General features: G+C 43.8%; 2 protein-coding genes across 2 annotated transcripts; one reads left to right on the top strand and one right to left on the bottom strand.

Annotated features, from left to right (window-relative positions):
• Positions 1 to 3,583: 3,583 nt before the first annotated feature.
• Positions 3,584 to 7,000, bottom strand: mrpl43 (mitochondrial ribosomal protein L43). The gene is made up of 3 exons (XM_068583307.1): positions 6,742 to 7,000; positions 5,727 to 5,833; positions 3,584 to 4,715 (listed from the first exon to the last, which is right to left on the bottom strand). Exons 1-3 carry the CDS (start codon positions 6,870 to 6,872, stop codon positions 4,504 to 4,506), a joined length of 450 nt encoding a protein of 149 aa, XP_068439408.1. The 5' UTR covers positions 6,873 to 7,000; the 3' UTR covers positions 3,584 to 4,503.
• A 264-nt stretch (positions 7,001 to 7,264) lies between these two features.
• twnk (twinkle mtDNA helicase) lies at positions 7,265 to 12,754 on the top strand. The gene is made up of 7 exons (XM_068583447.1): positions 7,265 to 7,312; positions 7,558 to 8,209; positions 8,701 to 9,403; positions 9,992 to 10,232; positions 11,073 to 11,180; positions 11,268 to 11,409; positions 12,082 to 12,754. The coding sequence occupies exons 2-7, from the start codon at positions 7,583 to 7,585 to the stop codon at positions 12,406 to 12,408; spliced, it is 2,148 nt and encodes a 715-aa protein (XP_068439548.1). The 5' UTR covers positions 7,265 to 7,312; positions 7,558 to 7,582; the 3' UTR covers positions 12,409 to 12,754.
• Positions 12,755 to 21,409: the final 8,655 nt, after the last annotated feature.

The following is a 21,409-nucleotide window of genomic DNA, read 5'->3' as shown; positions in this document are numbered from 1 at the left end:
CCAAAACAACACGAAACCGCAGCGCCGACAGTATTTTCCTCGACAAGGTGAACACCGCTGTGATTAAATAGCACATGCATAACTTAGCGAGGGACTGGAAATGAATCTTGGAGCAGTTTTGTAAACATGTCAGCGGCGAATAAAGATCTGTCTCTCTCGCAAAGTGTTGAATCAGCCCTCGCGGCGGCCCTCGGCTGTGACTCACGAGCGGCCGTCAGAGCGCCGCCGACGGTTCAAGGCGAGTGCTTTTGTGTCGCCTCCGCGGGGAGAGGAGAAGGACGCTCGGGGGGCCTCTTGTCTGTTTGCACGGAGCGCCGTCGTCTCCGCGGGGAGAAGCAGACAGAAAACATTTGACCCTGAGCGCCCCCATGCGAGGAAACGGATGATGATGCGAGCGGGCAGCAGGTTTAGGTTTCACCGACGACCTCTTTGTCAGCCTGTGAGCCACTTTGTTCCAGAAAAGGCGCTTTGTATGCAGACGACAGGCTGGAAGGCTGAAAGTACGATTCAGATGGATCAAGGGGCTGATCACACGGGTCACACGCCTGATTGACCAACTTATCCTCATACAGTGATATCTTACAAAGTCCTTTCAAAATAAACTTCCGTCTTCACAGGACTCTACTTAGTTGGTTTTAGGCAACACAACATTTTTTTTACGGTTTGAGGAGCAGATCGTTGGATGCTTAGTTGGGTTTAATAAAAGACTCGTCCGGGTTAAAATAACTACTGAAGTGCAGCTACGCAGGTTCCGTGCCAGAGTTCCGTACTTTGCAAGTTCCGTTATGTTCGCAAGTTCCGTACGCCAAGTTCCGTACGTAAAGTTCCGTACGCTAAGTTCCGTACGCTAAGTTCCGTACGCAAAGTTCCGTACGCAAAGTTCCGTACGCAAAGTTCCGTACGCCAAATGTTCCGTACGCCAAGTTCCGTACGCAAAGTTCCGTACGCAAGTTCCGTACGCAAAGTTCCGTACGCAAAGTTTCGTACGCACGTTTCGTACGCAAAGTTCCGTACGCAAAGTTCCGTACGCAAAGTTTTGTACGCATGTTTCGTACGCTAAGTTCCGTACGTCGCAAGTTACCTACGTAAAGTTACGCAACAAAATTACGTACGCAAAGTTACGTACTGTTTGAAAAATTCACTCGACACCTCGGAGTAAAATCATTAAAACAAGTACATTTATTCTTCGAAGAAGGAGCAGAGTCAGAAACACAACGTGAAAGGCGAATTGCATCTCCTGGACTGCTGGCCGAGCCGACACTATCATCTTTAACACACGTATGTTTATCAATACACAAAGGCTCACATGACGTCCTTATGGCCGCTTTACGAGCTCTTCCCAGTCATCTGATCATCAGGCCGAAAGAGAAAGACAGATCATATGTTGAGACCAGCAGAGACATTATTGGCGCTGTCTCATGACTTATCAGGAGGTACTTTGATGAGTTGGTGTGTAGATGCTGCCATGAGAGAGTTCAATGGAAAGTGAACGGCGGTGAACCATCAACCATCGAGCTCTTTGCTTTTCGTAGGTTGCTACGAACGCTGGCTTCAGCCTGGATTAACTTGCTTTCAATCTTTGCACATTGTTTGAGCGCAACGCCGTGGATATTGTCGAGGAGAGACGAGCGAACAGAAAGTGCCAAAAATGCTGACTCACTTCCTGGTTGCAGGACTCATTGCTGCAGCACACTAAAGGGGCATTACCAAACAAATAGCTTATGTACCTTCCTCCCTTTCACACATGTGGCTCTATATCAACTATACCGCACCGAAAACACGCCATATCTGTCATCTGTTACTTATTACGCTGCGTTTTTCCTCCGAATAAAAAGATATCGCCCCCTTTTGTTGCTTATCTGCAATATTTCCGGCCCGTTGGAGCTGACCTGCTTGTCCCCTCCAGCCATGCAGAGAACAGACGGACGTGTTGGCAGTTTTCAGTGTTGCATTTTATTTTTTGGGGCCTTTTTTTTTTAACTTGTTTTCCCCCTCATCTTCATTCTCCTCGCCTCCCTCCTCACCACACATACATTACTCCGTCCGCTCACATCCACACTGCTGAGTTTACAATCGGCCGTGAAGGCCCCCATATCAATTAGAGCCGTGCAGTTTGTGTGTTTGTGAACCGATCCCATTCCCTCGCATTAGTTAATAGACGCTGGCGATGCAACTCTCACATTTTTCTGGCTGACGCTATTATTTTTAGGATCGTTTTTCATTGCAGCCTGAATATGAATCTGTGTCCTTAAGGTGACAGCAAGTGAAGGTTTTGTGATTTCACTTCATTTCAATCAAAGCTGTACACAAATGTTCATGTTTGGTTGTATATTATGGCGAGTTTAACATTTGTTTTAACCGTGTGTCGTGTGAAAAGTGTGCCGAAAAGCTTCTTTCTGGATCTTCCCGACCTTTGCTGCTGCTTCATTCACGCTTAGAGGACAATCTGTTTACAATAGTTTACTGGCTCTGTGCTGCCTGCTATAATATGGACTTTTAATATAGTTAACATAGTGGCTTCCAGTGTTACAGTCACCTTGCTTCTGCACTCGACCCCACGGCGAAGCAAGTTCATGCCGCTGCCTCGATATGCAAGATACAGAATATTTTATTGTGGGTTATTTCTCTATCGGTCGTTGGCCAAAGAAAGTGCTGTAAAGAAGTTCACAATTTGCACTGTTATTTTGTATAAATCATGTAAATGTACCCTCGTAAACAGTGACGCCTCTTCCACCGAGTCGTTTCCGTGGGATTTTTGGATGCACACACTGAACATTTGTGGGTTTTCTCAGAATTTAACTTGTAAGATGTTGCTGCCGACTTGTCGTATCTTGTCTCTCATGTCTTATTTATTCAAGTTCATTAAATTTCCATTTGCTTTTGTGCAGATAAAAACACTTATGTTCGGCTCAGGGAGGGGGATGTCAACAGCCCTGAGGGGGGCAGCCAGGAAATTACATGCAAAAACATGCTCACACGAACCCCTCCGACTCTCAAGACACTGCTTTGTTTTTAGCTCGTGGCGAGCAGCGAGGCCTTTGTCCTCCGGTGGGAAGGGAGCTCACACACGATGCCAGAGTCCATTACACACACGCACGTACGACTCTGTCGGAGCAGAAGTACAGCATACGCTCACAGGGGGGATAAAAATGACCATTTTCAAGACAGTAACTTAGCAACAGCATCTTGATTTAGAGCCTTTAATGTCCTCGCGTGGGTCTGGCTGCGCCACATCTCATTGGGGAGCAGCGCGGGTGTGATGAGAGCAAAGTGGCCCCGACACTGAAATTAATTAAAAACGCCGGAAGTGAGCATGAAACAACAGATGTCATTTTATTTATTTTTTTGCCCGTTGTTGGCTTTCAGTCGTCTCCACGCTTTCAGCTCATCCGTACCTAAATTGTGTGATGCAGGTTTACAGATCATTCACTTCTTATTGGCCAAGAAGTAGAAAAAGAAAGTCAATGCGGGTGGTTTTGAAAGGAAACCTGCAATCCTTATAAATAATGCAACTCAAGTGCAGATATTTGGGGAGAAGATGAATGCGATCAGCAGCCGTGTCCCGCCGCTTGTCTCTCACTCATCAGCCTCCTCTGCAGGCGCCTCACGCTCTCGTCCTACATGGATTTTCAAAAAAGGTGGTCGGACCATTTTCCTGCATCCAAAAGCCATCATTTGCCAGCAGACTATCCATCAACCTGCCGAAACAAGCAATCTGCTCCTCGGGGGCGCTTTTGCACATTCACTCCGATGCTTATTTGTATTCATCTCTTGACTGCTACTTTTTTTGAGAGGTTATTTTTGAAAGGAAAAAGGAAGGGGTCAAGCGGCCTTTTGAGGTTGACAAATTATGAATTCAGGGGCGAGAATTGCAGAGAAGGAAGCAGCGAAGGAGTTTTTTCACAGCATCTGCCTCGTTAAATCTGATCAAATTGCCCACTGGAAGAGTTTCCTGTTCATCTTTTCGGGCTGCTGAAGGTTAAGACGTGTCCGTCTCGCTGCCACACAACCCATCTGTCATGTTGAAGCTCTGGATCCTTTTAAAGTCGAGCAGCGAGGAAAACCCCTCGAACCTTTTCAGTATTGAACTGTAAAAAAAACATGTACATTCCCTTGTGTCATACAAATAAAATTAAAGGTGTACATCTCACGCGTCTTGTCTGTTAAGAATTTTAAAACGCCGCTAAAGCCGCAATCACGTTTACTCGAACTACAGAAGTCTACATTTACAACACAAGCGCCAGCATTTGCACAGTATTGCTTCGTTTATTTTACACAAAGTCACATCTGCTCCGCGCTGCTCTTTACCACAATGAATGTTCAAATAACCTTGAGAATAAAAAGAAGCAGTTATCTGCTTTTTTTACATTTTTATATGCCAGCTGACAAGCCTCTGGTGGATTCATGTAAAGTCTGGTGATGTGTGCACTGTTCTGCACAGCGACAGAGGCTTCGTATGCCACCACCAATAGAAAGAACGCCCAATTTTAGCTTCAAAACTCCTCATTCAGCGTCCGGTGGTCTGATGGGGCCGATGCACGGGGGCCGGTTGGTGAACGGGTGCCACTGGCCCTGGATGCTGGGGCTGTCTGTGTGGATGGGCTTGCGGATGCGGATGATGTCCAGGCCGGACTGATTGGTCAGCTTGGCCAAAAGCTCCGAAATCTGCGGGGACGTTTTGCTCGTGACGAGTTCTTCCCTCACGGTGCCGTTTACTGCAGGAAGGTAAACACAAGAAGGGATTAAATATTAAAAAAACAAGAGTCACACTTCTTTTTTTTTTTACAGAAAAACCTGCCGAGTGGGAAATGTAACTGTCAACAAGATCGTTGGCACTTCTACTGGAATAGAGGTCTCTTAAAAAAAAACTGTGCTATGCTGCCCCCTGCAGGATCTGGGAGTAGTAGCAGTGAAACAAAACAGTGATATATCACTTCACTGCAGAGAGTTAGCTTCTCTTGTTTTGTATTTTATTGATAGAAAAACCACAGGGATTAGATTTGTCAGACACTTTACCAGAAAGATTATTATCATAATCCTGAACCTGACCAGATTTTTTATATTTCAGCATATCCAGAGTATGTTTTCATGAGAACAATTTGCTTCAGAAGTCTGATTAGATTTTGATCATATCAACAATAATGGAAAAATTAAATATTTTTTTATTTAGTTTTAGTACCAGGACTTCTCTGATGGCAGTATTGATACTGAGTCAATTATCGCAGTGAAATAACATAATAATTCCCTAAACAGTCCATAAATACAACTTGAATGAGAGCACGGGAATATACAAATAATATATAGTATTAATGTGGTAACATTGTATCTTATAGGTCCTACAATTAATTTAAATGTAGAAAAAGAGCTGATGTGTGACTTTAAATGATTGTATCATTACTTTGTAATTTGGGGGAAATTGAGAAAGTGTTGTACAGGCAACCAGACTTCATATAAATGGAGATTTACTTGAGTTTTAAGGGATCTCTGCTTTTCCAGCATTTCTTTAGAAGATATTTCTCTGGAAATCATCCCCAGTTCATAAACTCATCGCGATAAGTTTAACTCGTAAAACTGTCCCAGTGCTTTGTCTTTATTATTTTGGAAATATCAGGAACTGAAAATAAAATAAAAGCATCATTCTAAAACAGTAAAAACAGGTATTATAATGAGGAAAGAAATTCAGGATGAGTCGAACATCCCATCAAAATGAAGTCATGAGCACTTACGGTATTCTGCAACTATTTTGGGTACCCGGCACTGCTGAGGAGACACGTACACGACAGTCGCAGGGTTCGACTTGGCATAATCCACCACGCCCTCTTCGATGAACTCCCTGAAGAGGAATGGAAGAAGGAAATGATGCTGTGATGAACAAAATACTATCACAGCTTCATTTTTTGGCTTGTTAATATGTCACAAAACAATTATAAATGTCCGCCCAAAGTCAAAGAGGTCTTTGAATGTCTGGTTTTGTCCAAAACTTAAATATATACTATTTAAGAGGATAGAAAACAGAGCATAATAGGAAATCTCCATATTTGAGAGGCTGAAAAACGGCATATTTTGCTCGTTGCAACTCTAGTTCCAAAAAGGGCGAATTCAAGCAGCATTGAAATGTTTTTATTATTTATTTATTTATGAATATTGGAAATTGTGACATTCTGAATATCAATATGTCTTTTGAAGCTAACTTTGAAGTCACTTTTCTCCAAAATTGTACAGTAAAATCTCATGACATGGCAGGGGTCAGCATGAACAATGATGCGTTGTAATTTTACTTTACAAATGTAAGGATCTGTTTTTATAGCAGTTTGAATATATCAATATATCAATATGTCTTTTGAAGCTAACTTTGAAGTCACTTTTCTCCAAAATTGTACAGTAAAATCTCAAGGACCATTATGAACATCATGTCATTAAAGCTGAATTTGAAGCTGAATTTGAATTCAACTTTCTCCTAAACTGTACACTAAAATCTCATGGCCATACACATTTAATTTACAAGTTTCAGGATATGCCGTTTGAATATGAATATCATCATTTCATTTGAGCTTTTTGAGCTCGGCTTCTCTGGCTTCTACCGTAACACAGGTTACTGGTGTACCGTAACACCTTGAATAGAGGCGCATTCAGAAATGCCATTCAGTCTCACTCGGCGGATGTGGGCTCACTTGACCGCAGTTAATTTAACGTTACATTCCACGTCTGATTATACACGACTAACACAGTGACCACATTTACCTGACTCCCAAAGAGCTCTGGCCTTTCTTAGAGAAGATGATGGAGACTCGTTTCAGCTGGCAGACGTACCGACCGACGCCGTTTTGGAGAACGCTCTTCAGGAAGCGACTCGGCGTCCCTCTGGACGTCATTGTTTAAAAGTTAATTAAGGGCTATATTTTAATGATGTTTTTCTGAAAACAAGCCGCGGAGCCACAAATAAACGTCGGCTAGCAGCAACACGCACAGAGGACGAGTTGACGGACATGTATATGCTTGAGGTCCGTCGATGAAATGTTCCGGAGTGCAACACATAACTGACCCGACCGTCGAAGAAAATACGACTTTAAAATACAACTTCTTTGGTTCGAAAATTAAAATATTTCATTATATTTTTTATGAAAGACACATTTCAAATACTCATATTTAAAATGTTTTTAAAATGTAAAATCCCAAATGTTAGCAAAAACATATTAACGCAGCTCAGCATCTGTCACCACATGTTTCACACGGACTTGTTTTGGAGACGCACCAAAAAGCCCGGGTTAAAGGAGCATGGAGGAGAATGAGGGCAGACTGCAGAGCCACTAAGGTAGATTTTGTGTGTTTGTTATTTTATTAAACGTAATACAGATCTTTCGCACACATTCAGGCTAATTTTACTTGAAAGTTAATGTCCGTTATATACAAAATAAGCAAGATAACGGTTTTCTACCTTAGTCTCAGCCCTGTCTTTGAATTAAAACTAGCATAGGTCATCCAAAACTTATCTAGCTACCTTTGTAGCTTTGCTGTGTGATACTTAATGTGTTCTTGCTCTGGTCGCGTCTGTCGCAGGTTCAATGAACTATCCAGATAACTAATGTGGAGAAGCTTGCTGCCGAGGGGCACCACCTGTCTCTCGCAGGTGGCAGCCCCGAGGTTTCTTCACCAAAGACACTTCCCATCCTTCTGTGCAAGACCTCTCACTCAGAGGCCCCTTCGCAGGCCCACATGTGGTTTAGAGCTTCGACGTGAAGGCTACTTCCTGGAACACAGTGGGACCAGGGCATTTAAAAAAGATGCAAAGTCTTCTATGGAGTTTCCTGTGAGCGCCATCACAGTCACAGACATCAAACACTATCTGCGCTCTAAGGACATTCTCTTCCACGATGGCTACAGCTGCCTCCACACCCCGAGCATCTTTGTCGAGCCGTCCGCCAGGAAGGACAGTTTCTCCCTGTTCGTCGACAAAACCACCGGGCGCTTTCTGTGTAAAGACACGCTGGTGGAAGGGAGCTGGGAGGACCTCCAGGACTGCTTGGAGGTGATGAAGAAGGAGATGCAGGAGTGCCTCAGCCCTAAAGTGCTGCTGGGTTACTCGGAGAGTCTGGAGGAGCAGGAGGACCGCGAGAGGGAGCTGAGGGAGGTGCAGAGGATCTGGTCCAGCTCCGCGCTCTTCTCAGACCTACCAGAGCACGAGACCGAGCTGATTAAAGCCATGTTTCAGGTAATGTTGAGCGTCAACTAGTGACTGCACGTGTGTTTTTCACTCTAACATATTACGTTTTTGTCTTTATACGTCAGAATAAACAAAGGACCGTCAAAGAACACATCGCAATCGTTTCAAAATCAATATAAAGGCCTACATAGTATTCTAATAGTTACCCACGAATGAGTTATATGAAGAGCATAAAGGTGGAAGAGGCAAACAAACATTTATATCATTTGAATTCATATTTATTGGAGCTTTTCTCAATGTTATTGAAGAGTTTCCACCTGTAATTGTTGTAAATCCATGGACTTTCAATATTGATAATAGTGATAATTTAGTAAAACGTACGACCTTGTTGTTATAAAACCTGTATAAAGAACTTTTAAACTACATTTTGCAACAGTCTGATCAGAATAAAACAGATTTTCTGTCGTGGACGGGGTATAAAAGTTTAATAAATGACTCTTTTTTCTCACAGGAAGATTTACAAATGTTTTTTTTTTCAGATCACAAAGATCTCCGATGCAACACTGAAGAAGTTTGGCGTGAGGCTCTTCAAACCTACCAAGAGCCTGGTTTTCCCCTGGTTTGGTGGACCCGACTGCTCCCTGAAGGGGGTGAAGCTTCTCTCCGCCCAAATCACAGACGCCGACAAAGTCATTTACAACGAAGCCACCATCCCAAAGTCGAATTCGTACTACAACCTATTCGGCCTCCCGCTGGTGGGCCGCATGGACACGGAGGTGGTGCTGACCGGACACGAGCTGGACACACTGGCCGTGAGCCACGCCACGGGCCTCCCCAGCGTGGCGCTCCCTCGCGGGGTCAGCTGCCTCCCGCCGATCCTGCTGCCGTACCTTGAGCAGTTCAAGCAGGTGACACTGTGGCTGGGCGACGACATTCGCTCCTGGGAGGCGTCGAAGATCTTCTCGCGCAAGCTGGGACTCAGGCGCTGCTCGCTGGTGCGGCCCGGGGAGTTCCGGCTGCGCCCCGCCGAGACGCTGGCCCGGGGGAGGAGCTTCGACCAAATCCTCAAGTCCTCCATCCCGGCGGCGCACAAGTCCATCGTGTCCTTCAAGCAGCTCCGAGAGGACGTGTACGGGGAGCTGGTGAACAAGGAGCAGGTGGCCGGAGTGAAGTGGGCCAGGTTTCAGGAGCTCAACAGGATCCTGAAGGGACATCGCAAGGGGGAGCTGACGGTTTTCACAGGTAGGAAGCATGACGTCAGCAATTAAAATAGATCTCCGGATCTTTCAACTCTGCATTTCCCTTCAGTTCTAAAGAGCGTTTTAGCCTCTTTCAGCTGGTTGTTTTGGTTTTCTTTCTGGCCTACAAACTCCACGGCAGGTTGCAGTGAAAATCTCCACAACACTACCTGTGTTCGTCACCATACACGCAAGGCGAATTTGACCTAATAATTCATTAAAATCTCCTAATTAGCGGATAAATGTCGGTGTCGGTGGTTTGAGCTTGTTTCCAAGTGACCAAAAAACATCAATACACCTTTTTTTTAAAGCTACAATTTGTTATTATCAATAATTTTGTGTTTTAAATATTGGTCTTGGGCTTTTTTGTGTATATATGGACCTCAGATTGGAAAGAAGAGGCCTCACAACACAGCGGATCAAAGTTTATTTGGAAAAATAATATATTTGAGTCTGTGGACTGCATCTTTTGGACATGTCCAGTTTGAATATGAGCCGTAAACACACTCTTATTATCGCTTATCGACTTGGTACAGTTTATAATCCAACACAGTCTCGTGTATCTGAACATGCACGTCTCTCTGCGTCTCAGGTCCTACTGGCAGCGGGAAGACCACCTTCATCAGCGAGGTCGCCCTGGACCTGTGCATGCAGGGCGTCAACACGCTGTGGGGCAGCTTCGAGATCAACAACGTGCGTCTGGCCAAGATCATGCTGACGCAGTTCGCCATGCAGCGGCTGGAGGACAACCTGGAGCAGTACGACTTCTGGGCCGACAAGTTTGAGGAGCTGCCGCTCTACTTCATGACTTTCCACGGGCAGCAGAACATCAAGTAAGTCTTACCAGAGTCTGTGTATTTATTAGTATTTATATTAATAACACGATAATCATCTTTGATGTTGTATCGAATTTAAGCAAATGGGAGCTACAATGACGAGATGGCTAATATACAATATTATATGTAATATAATATATATTTGTTTGAGGTGGCGACTTCATGAAATATGACCTTTTATAAGAGCTTTGAATTTAAAATCGATGACGTTCGGTACAGCCCTACTAATTGATCAACTGAACCTTAACTGTTGTCTATTAATTGATTCAAGCCATTTAAAAAATATATATATATATATGTGTGTATATATATATATATAAATGTGTGTGTGTGTGTATATATATATATATATATACATACATATATATACATACATATATATATATATATATATATATATATATATATATATATATATATATATATATATACATAACATCAAAAAAAATGATGAAGCCCATTTCCGCCACAAAAAAAGAAGTCATAGTTATAAGATAATAAAGTCATAATTATGAGATAATGAAGTTATAATTATGAGGTAAAAAGTAATTTTTATGAGATAAAACGTCATAATTATGAGAAAAAAATCAAAAACATATCTGAACACATTGAACTTCAAATAAAATAATCTGTAGATTATTTGATAATGAAAGTAATCACTAGTTAAAGTCCTGAAACCAAAGAACTCGTCTGAAATACTTGACAATAACTGTGGCCGATGGAAAGCATAGAAACTTGTTGAACTGGCCCTTTAATAGTTACTCACCTGCAGCGTGACACATCTTTTAAACCAACAGATTATTACATGATATGTGTATTTTTTGCTCTTTTCTAAAGGGCGGTGCTGGACACGATGCTACACGCCGTCTACCTTTATGACATCAACCATGTCGTCATCGACAACCTGCAGTTCATGATGGGGCAGGAAAACCTCGCCGTCGACAAGTGAGTCCGCTGCGTCGCCACGAGTGGGAAGAGAAACTCAGTTTCTTCAAGCAGAATACCTTTTTAAAAATGAGTTTTTATGTCCAGGTTTGCCGTCCAGGACCACATTATCGCAGCGTTCAGGAAGTTCGCCACCAACAGCTGCTGCCACGTCACGCTGATCATCCACCCGAGGAAGGAGGAGGACGACCGAGATCTGCAGACCGCCTCCATCTTTGGTTCAGCGAAGGTGACGACTCACCTTTTCTCTTTTTAAAATAAACCCGGCAGCAAAAATTGGGCAAAATTGGGCAGTTTACACTTTGATTTGACCATGTTTTAGTGGGAACTGTGTAGTTCATGAACAGAAATGTTCTTTTAAACTATTGTATTTAAGATTTAACACGCTTAATGTGACAAAGAGAGCATGGAAAACAAAGAATTTGAGCAAATGAAAATGTACAATTTGTGTTTATGTATCCAATTATGCTTAAAACAAAGCTTAAAATTCAAAACTATGTTGCATAGTATGAAGGCATGGCACATAACATTGATAATTCAATTAGTTTTTCCCAGAATAAAATTTTAAAACGATTTTATTTTAATCCTTAGAAAATCAAATGGACTGCCGCAAATAGCCGGACCCAACATGGGCACTCAAAATATATAATTCACATATTCATGCATAAAATATTGTCGCATATTTATCCTTTTTAGCTTATTAATGTTTTATTCCTCCATTTTATTCCATTGCTCTTGAGTCATGCTGTTTTTGTGAGCCGTGAGTTCTCGTGATACTCTTTTGGCGGCTCGCATAACATCATCAGTGTCGACTTTACCTCCTAAGTTAACGCATTAATTGACAACACCGCCGTCACTCGACGTAACTAAAAGACATCTCGCCCCTTCGTCCTCCTCCCAGGCCAGCCAGGAAGCCGACAACGTCCTCATCCTGCAGGAGAAGAAGCTGGTGACGTGTCCCGGCCGCCGCTCCCTGCAGGTCACCAAGAACCGCTTCGACGGCGACGTGGGCATCTTCCCCCTGGACTTCGCCAAGTCTTCGCTCACGTTCGCCACGCCCATCAAAGGAAAGCACAAGCTGAGGAAGTTCGCCGGCAAGCCGGAAGGCGGGGAGGCCGAGGTGCTGGCGAAGAAGGAAGAAGTCAAGAAGGAGAAAGCGGCCAAAACCGCAAAGACCCAACGAAATGTTATGAAAGAAAACGAAAGCTTGGAGAAGAAACTATCATAGCTTATTAACTATAATAAGAATAATGTAGTGTAATTAAAGGGCAGGGCGGATCATGTGGGTCGATATCTACATGTTAGGCAGTTTTGTGTAAAGTAATCAGAGCGATTTGAGATGGCAGAAGGTTTATTTCATCATGAACGAGGTGTGTATGTTTCTACCAGAATGTGACTGATGGTTCAAGTGTTAGTACTTTTATACGCAGGTACTTCTGTATATTGTTACTGTGCTAAGTGTTAATGAAATACTGATAAATGCGTTCATTTTACCCCCCCAAAAAAATACTGTGACCCCCCCCAGCGCTGCTGTTCACAAGGCCACATGACCGTAGTGAGCTCTCTACTGACTTTTTCTACAAAGATCATTTATCAAATAAGCTTTTTTTTAAATAAATAAAATGCTTGTCATGCAGCTTTTTGCCTGTGTTTTCTTCTTTATTCACCAGGGGGCAGCGTGTGCTGTATATACATGATCGATTGACATCACTTCCTTATTTACTGGCTGCAGCTGCCTGTATTTTATTTAGTGTTACCTGTTTGTTTAAGGGATAATAGCAAGCTTAAAAATGCATGATCATGCTCATCAAATACTAGTTATCTTGTGTGATTGCTTTTGCATAAATCTAAAACATATATAACTACATTAGAGATGTTTTTCCTTTTCTAACATGATTAATGATCAATACGCGGTATCAGATTTTACTTTGTGTTTCTATAGATTTTCATGCACTGAGCCATCTCCAGTGTCACATTAAACAATCTATTATTTAGACTAGACTTTTAATAAAAGCAAATGTGTTTCCAAACATCTCCACATGAATATTTCAGGCCTCGGCGTGCGGTTAGTGGAGACTCGGTCGCTCTCTGGAACAAAGAGACGCAGCGTTGTGCTGCTCTGGGATCCTCTGCAGGATGTGTTGGCGCTCATAAGAGTCGTATTTCATCGCAAAGTTTACTGCAGAGCCAAATGAAAAATCGGATTTATGACCGAAAGGGAGCAGGTTTAGTGTGGGGAATATGGAAGTTCCCGGTGTGTTTGTTATCAGGGCATTTTGTGATTTACAACCTTTGGCATGCGCAGATTTAGCCTCACCCTTAGTCGGGAAATTAGGGAACTTTGCACTTTTGGAAATTTCATTTTGGACTCTCAAACTCGTCGTCACCGACACACACACACACACACACACACACACACACACACACACACACACAGACTGTTGACGGACAGGTAAAAAAAAAAGTATTAAAGTTGATGCATCAGAACCGTAGTCCACGCAATCTATCCTGTCGCATACATTACCCACAATGCAACTTAACCGCCAACAGTTGGGTCGCCTCAAGCTACGATGGATGACGAGAGACCCCAAAATGTGCAGTCACAAACCTGACTTTGACTCAAGTGACATCACTTAAGGCGATCGCAGCCACATAAACAGTTTTGACACACTCAGTCTGGTCTCATATGAGGAGTAACTTTTCTCAAGCTGCCATACAAACTGTTGTATGAGGATACGTTGTGAGCAGACTATTTATAAAAATGGTGTCGCTCTCCTTTAATACAGTTCTTCCATTATTGGGCCCAGTGGAGAGTTCTCACAGGGACTGAAGGACCTCTCCGTCTGTCTGCCTCCGACATCTCTGCCGGCTCGTCAGCATCTCTCAGCTGGAGGCTCCTGGCACCGGACTGACCCCCCACATGCCACGCGGACCCCTGAGCTCCTCAAATAGCCGTGGATATCGTCGTATGTTTGTATGAACGAGGGCGGGAGACAGACGTGTGCGATCGACGGGTTTCTCTTCCACCCTTTTCCTCTCAGTCCTCCTCTTCTCTCCCTTTTTGCAGCTGAATGTTTTTTCCTCGCTGTGCAAGTACACACTGCTTTCCCTAATGACTCCAGGCTGTGAGTGCTGGTGCTGGATGGGTCCGGGTGTCCTCTTGACTGTGTGTGTGTGTGTGTGTGTGTGTGGGGGGGAGACGGCTGCCGAGGACTCTGAATGGGGCCCTTTGTGTTTCGAGGCATCGCTGCGCCCAGATGATGGCGGCTCTGTCGCCTGCCAGCTCCTCGAAAGAGGGGAAAAACACACAAAAACTGGAGTGAATGAGATGCATCTGCATGCACAGAACAGGCCCCGAATACATCCGTACTCTGGAGCTCCACCGAGCTTCGTCCAAGGAAGCTTCAAAAGATAACCGCTCAAGTTGTTTCTTTTCCGCCAAAGCAAATACCGAAACCGCCGAGGACGTCAGATTGTTGTCTTTTGTCTTTTGAGCTTTACTCGTCCATTCAAATAGCTGCCATCTGGAGAGCTTTCAACAACTTGAGTTACTCTTAATCATGAAGGGGTGGGGGGGGACAAATTGTGCAGAGACTGAAAGAATTTCAATCAAAAGCGCTACGAAACGTTAGAGGATGCAGATAAAACCTCCGTCTCTTTGTGGACAATCTGACCTAAAAATCCTCTGGAAACAGCGCGCGATCAGATCAGAGTATTAGAACTAAATCTACTTCCACGCGCAAGGAAAAAAAAGCCCTCAGACTTTGTGACGGTCGGGCTCCGGCTGCTGCCGGCCCTGCTGATGATGCGACGCATGGATACACGACATGCATGCGTAGCTCTGCGGCCATTAGCCGCCCTTCATTACACCGACTGTTTGACCGAGTCTGGAGGTAATTTCAGGACCTTCAATTAGAGTTAATCTGCCTGCCAGCTTTGGCTCCGCGAAGGGACTTTACTCAACCTTCGAGACGGGATCGTGTTTCAGGGTATTTGGTATTTGGAAGCGTTTGGAGGGGAGTTGGAGAAAAAAAGGGTCTTTGGTTTTTAATAAATGTAAAAGTTTGACATTTGGGAAATGCGCTTAAATGGTTTACTGCCGAGAGTTTGCACGGAGAGATGTGAAGCTACAGCCAGCAGCTTAGCTTAGCTTAGCTTAGCATGAAGACTGGAAACGGTGGGAAACAGTTAGCCTGCCAGCACCGCTAAAGCTTGCTAATTAACACGTAATATCTTATTTGTTTGATTTGTTTCCCAAAAAAAGTGTAGAAACAAAACAGATGAAGGTTTTGTGGGACGGATGCGGTGACTTCCTGTCCTGAAACCATGCTAGCTGTTTCCCCCTGCTTCCAGTCTTTACGCTAAGCTATGCTAACAGTCAACTGTCTTCTTATTCAGAGTACAACTATGAGAGGGAAATTAATCTTTTCTGTCTAACTCTCAACAACAAAAGCAAATAAATATATTTTACAAAATATCAAACTATAAGTTTGAGGCAGATTTATTCTTTTTAAAGACTTTCTGCTTTTATAGAACCAACAAATATCCTCATCTTTAGTAAATAGCAATGTGAACCTTTGATCATGTGACACACTCACACTCACACACACACGTGGACACACACGTTCCCAAATCACTATACTGGTGGAAAATAAACCCCGGCGAGTGAGAACATTACTTGACCCAGACTGACATTAAAATAGAAATTATGACAGAACATGCTGGGAGAACATTGAGTATGTAGAGCAGGTTCACCGTGTCTGTCACTTCAGGGTTTCTTCCTCTGAAGCTCAGTGACTTTCCTTCTCCTTCAAAGTGGGAATCTGGGACCCATCACATTTTCTATCGGGCCCATTAGGGCGGCGGTTGCGTCTGATACAACGATCCCACTGATGAATCAGCCTGAAAACGCACAATATACACAAAGTGCATGTTTCTTTCTCTGGGTATTTTGGAGCCAGAGCTCGCCGATGTCCCACGCCGCCTGCAGACAGACCGCAGGACGTTTCCGGCTCAGAGCTGATTGAAGATGCCCCCCCCCTCTCCCACCCCCCTCCCACACACACACACATCCCATCCCCTTCATGTTTGGACATAAAGGGGAGGGGGGCTGCTCTGCCTCGCTTCCTCACGTGCACTCTGCACGTTCGACCCACATTGCCCAACAGTACGCCCGCCTGTGTGTATTAATAACCACACACACACACACACACACACACACACACACACACACACACACACACACACACTCACACTCCCCTCTGTGCTCCCAGACCAGGAGGAAGCTTGTGTTTTCAGCACATTTTTCGTGCTCCATTTTTATTATTACCAACAAATCTTGTGAAAAGACCAAAACTGTGAAGCCAGAGTCGATTTTTTTCTTCTTCTTCTTGTCCCTCTGTGCCGTAGAGCTACTGTTGTCTAAAAAAAAAAAAAACATTACAAACACATCAGCGTCACATCGGAGAACGTGAACGGTCCCATCTCGAGCCAGTGTTTGGGTTTGTCCCCTCTGGGCTCCTGTAGGAACACGGCTCTGTGAAGAGGCCCCGTGTGAAGATATAAACGGAACAAAAAACACAACGATTCTTATTTTTTTAGGTGATTACACACGAAAGAAAACACGGTTATTACATCATAGTCCACTTCTGCCGATAGATCCCACTACACACTACGCCTTTAAATGTCCGCTCTTGAACTAAGTGTGTCAACTTCATACATGTGTGACTCACAGGGCATTTTAGTGGCTTTGAACTGTCGAGACCTTTTGCGAGTGACACAAAAGTGCAGCTGAATGTTCTCGATGTGAGCCGGACACCTGTGGGAACACCTGCAGCGCTTCACCTCTCAGTAGCTGGCCGGTAAAGTTCAATCATCTAAAAAAAGGTGAGCCAGCATGCGTTGACCTTTGATGCAACTCCTGTAGCTGCAACCTTGCAGATGTTGTTTACTCTCCTGGTCACTCTCTGCCACGACACCAGGGCCGGATCCGGAGAAAGTAAAGCTGCGAATAGAGGATGACATGATGGACATTTCACTGTGATTTTTACAGCGGGGGATTGTGTTGCAAGTCGTTAAAAACGTCATGAAAGTGGCGTCACAAAGTGAGGGAATCTGCAGAGGAGAGAGAGCCCAGTCTGAATTTTTGGTCTTTATGTTTCTAGTTTACTGTAGGAAGACCTTAAAATAGGGTTTATCATCCAAAAAACCTTCATCGATGATTTAAACATTGAGAAATATTGTCGTTGTGTTTGTGTTATTGGTGATTTTACTGGTCTGGCCCGCTTGAGGTCAAAATGGGCAGTAGGTAGGTGCCCCCCTCATGACGGAGTGATGAGGTTGTGGTTCAGGAAGGTGGAGACTGAGGTGGAGGGAATAGTGGAGGAATCTGTTAACGGGGGCTCTGAGGGGGCGGCCATCTTTGTTTTTAATGAGTTAAAGGCCTCACTCCTCGTCATAATTGACGTTATATGTGGCAGGGGTGAGGGACAAGTGGAGGCCCCCTGGCAGGGCTCCAGCACCACACACCAGACTTTCTTTTAATTCACTCCTGAAAGACGGAGAAAAGTGAGGCGGAGACAGCTTCGTCCCAGGCCGGCCGGGCAAACTTCCACAGCCTCGCCAAAAAAAAGAAAATGCCCATTCACTCTCAAATTAGCCGCCCGCATGGCCGCCTTCAAAGGAGCCCCTTCCCCTCCCCTCTCTGCCTAATCTCCTCAGACTGTGTGCACACACACACACACACACACACACACACACACACTGGCCGTCTGCGTAGAAAACCAGAGCCAGTGGTCGCCCGGCGCAGCAGTTAATTAAAGCTCCATCGGCGTGAGCGTGGTCAGCTAAGCCGATTATCTGTCGGCGCATCGAGGCGCGCAGAAGACAGAGCCGAGCACATGCCACCCGACGCCGGTTCGGATCATTTCGAGGCCGCTTTCCGTCGTTCGTTTCATCAATTAAAGCTCCTCGGTTGCAAAAAGGACAACGTTTGAGTTGTCCTGGGAAGCGCTATTCGATATAAAAAACGACTAAAACAATTCCACCAGATTAGATGGTCGACGGAGTCTTTGGCGCCTCGCGGCGCCGGACGATCGCCACAAAAGGAGCTGAATTCCTGCAGAAAAATAAACAGAGCCGATATGGAGCCGAGCCAAAAATGTTAATATTCATATCCAGTGACGTGTCCTGGCTGTGAATGTGAAGCAGGAAATACTTTACTCACTCACATCTGCCTCTTAGTGGAGACAACAAGGGACACGTGTCCAAGCAAACCGCTTTTGTTATTACAGCACATATGGAAATATGAATCATAATCGACTTGTTCTTGATGAGCAGGAGTTTAAACGCCATATGGTCTGCTCAGATGAGGGACAAACTCTTTAATGAGACAATATGGACTCTGCAGCTGTTGCTTAATAGCTGCCGTTAATCAAAGTTATCATTGAATCATCCAACAGACATTTTTTCTGGACTCTTTCTTCCACACACTCGGGATAATTTCAAGTAGATCATCGCTCCTATTGCTCAAAATATCCAAAGAAGTAACTCATGTCTTAGAAAATATGATTAAAATAACAAATAACAGTGATAGAAATATGTTTTTAAAGTGTATATTACTAGAGAAAAGATGTGCAAGGGGGTGTAACTGTAATACATTGTGCGTTGTTTCACTCCACCTCATTAAATCATCTGTTTTTGATGAGATGCTTGTGGTAATAATCTGTTGCAACCTTTTCATTAACTGCTGAGTCACTGAGCTTGGAGGCGGGTCAGAGACCACAGAGGCATGATGCAGCGTTTTGATTGGTCCTCAGCTCATTCCCCTCGTTCCCTTAATTTACACTCACTACATGCTTTAGTTATAAAGGGACAGATCTCAAAGTGCCAAGAAATAGTGAGATTGTGAGACGTTTCATACGGGACCACCTGTCAATCATAGCTCCATTTCTATTTGAGAAACAGCAGACATCTCCATTTTGGATTTTTGGGGTGAACTGTCCCTTTAAGAACTTTCCCTCCTCGTTCTGCATGGCTTTTATTTAGATTATATCTGGTTTCCTTGCTGGGGATTCTTGATGTGAGTGCCTACTTGCATGATTTTTATAATTTTTAAAATCTTTTTCTAACTGTAAACATTAAAAAAATGTCGAGAAAAGACTGCAGAATAACTCAAGGAAAGGAGAGACCCATGCATAAAGACAAGCAAACTGCACATCACGTAAATCAACTGCAAAGTGCTCTGATGGGAATATCTACTAAGTACATGCTTCTCATCAAAGTGCACCATGAGAAAACCTTCAAAAATGTATTTTCCCTGGCTTCCACTGCATGTGGCTAATGCATCATGCTAATGGGACGTTCTGCAGTGTCACATTCAGGAAATGGACTCTCGAACAGAGCGAGTTGCACTGACCGACTACGTTTTCACCAATTATCCGCATCCCGGCATGTTTGTGGATAAAATGAGCTCACGGCGGACGCAGGAGGGAGAGGTCATTACGGGCCAATGCCGCATAAATTGCACAGATACGCCGGCTGCTTTGAGCAACGATAGGCATCTCGGGGGCCTTCGGGCGAGAGAGAGAGCGGCGGGAACACGATGTCTCGGGCGAAGAGCCGACTCCGGGGTTTTGGGAGTCATTATTAATGGACACGCTACATTCAAACCCACACACACAATTATCAATTACTCTAACAACTCTTCTCGTATTCTCTAGTGGCCGGATAAGTGCCGGACAATTTCCCCTCTCCGCTCCCCTTCAGGCCTGATTGCTGGAGCTCCACCAGCTTCACAAAGGACGCCCAGTTCAGGAAATCCAATTTCCAATTTAGGGAAAACTTAGGAAATGTGCTGCACACACACACAATGTGCAGAAAGAAGCATGCAGGGTGTTTTTGTTTGCTGAATCGCCATAGATTGACGCATTTTTGCATTAATAAAGCATTTTATTTACAATAGCCCTAATTTTCTATGTTTAAATTACTTGTTTTTTTCTGTTTGTGTCCTTTGTTTCACTATATTGCCCTTTTTTCGCCATATAATAGCATGAATGTGCCCACACATTCATGCTCCTCAAAGGATGAACAGTCATAACTTGGGTCATCACGAACACCTACAAAACTAATTACAACGAGCAATATTTAGCACGATAGCACACTTCATGGTGGACATTGTAAGTACTCGATGAACATCAGCAACTTAGCGTTGTCATTGTGTGCATAATTTGGGTTTAAGTGGTTAATTATAGCAGGTGTGTGGGACCGGCGGGCCAGAGTCCAACTCTAAAAATGCCGAGCAAACAGGGAATTTTGATAATTATTCGTATACGCCTCTTATCTCATTTTCTGGCCCATGTGGGACGACAACGCATGGTGACATTCGCCGCAGATTAAAAGCTCTCGGCGGGACTATGTTTAGCCTTGTTTTACTGCTCTGGAGCAGGAAAGGTTTGCCTGAGAGGGTTGAGGTGAGTCAGGTATGACCTCTTTCTACATATTTAGAACGCAGAGCAAAGAACTGGTTGTTCTGAGACAAGCTGGGAATCATCACTCCATTATACTCGAGGCTGCAATGCCCACACAACCATTGGATATGTGTGTGTGTGTGTGTGTGTGTGTGTGTGTGTGTGTGTGTGTGTGTGTGTGTGTGTGTGTGTGTGTGTGTTCATACAGGTTGTTGCAGTTGCTAAAACAACATTTCTGAAACTATAGTCGTCTTTTTCCAAACTCTACACACGAAAACCAAAAATATAAACGTAAAATATGAAAGATCTGACATCTAAACTAGAGAGAGAGAGAGAGAGAGAGAGAGAGAGAGAGAGAGAGGGAGAGAGAGAGAGAGAGAGAGAGAGAGAGAGAGAGAGAGAGAGAGAAAGGGCAATTTACACGTAGGGCAATACCGGAAGCTATACTGTTGGCTTTCAAAATAAAGGCACGCTATCGTGGATGAATGCTCTTTGACGAAGAAGAAGAAGAAGAAGAAGAAGAAGAAGAAGAAGAAGAAGAAGAAGAAGAAGAAGAAGAAGAAAAAGAAGAACCGCTGTCATTTTACTTTGTATTTCCTCTAATTTATCTTGTATTGTAATTTCTATTTTTAGTTTTATATATCGCTTGGGTTTTATTTAGAAATCATTTAATCATTTACTTGAGAAAAAAATGCAAATTAGTTCTTTGCAATATTTGCATTTGTTTACAATTTCCAGATAGTTTTTTAATTAAAAAAAAAA

Source organism: Clinocottus analis, unplaced genomic scaffold (genome assembly GCF_023055335.1).
Source record: "Clinocottus analis isolate CAN_PGR_092001 unplaced genomic scaffold, fCliAna1.0.p SCAF_19, whole genome shotgun sequence".
Lineage (NCBI taxonomy): Eukaryota > Metazoa > Chordata > Actinopteri > Perciformes > Cottidae > Clinocottus > Clinocottus analis.
This window is presented reverse-complemented; position numbering and strand designations above follow the sequence as displayed.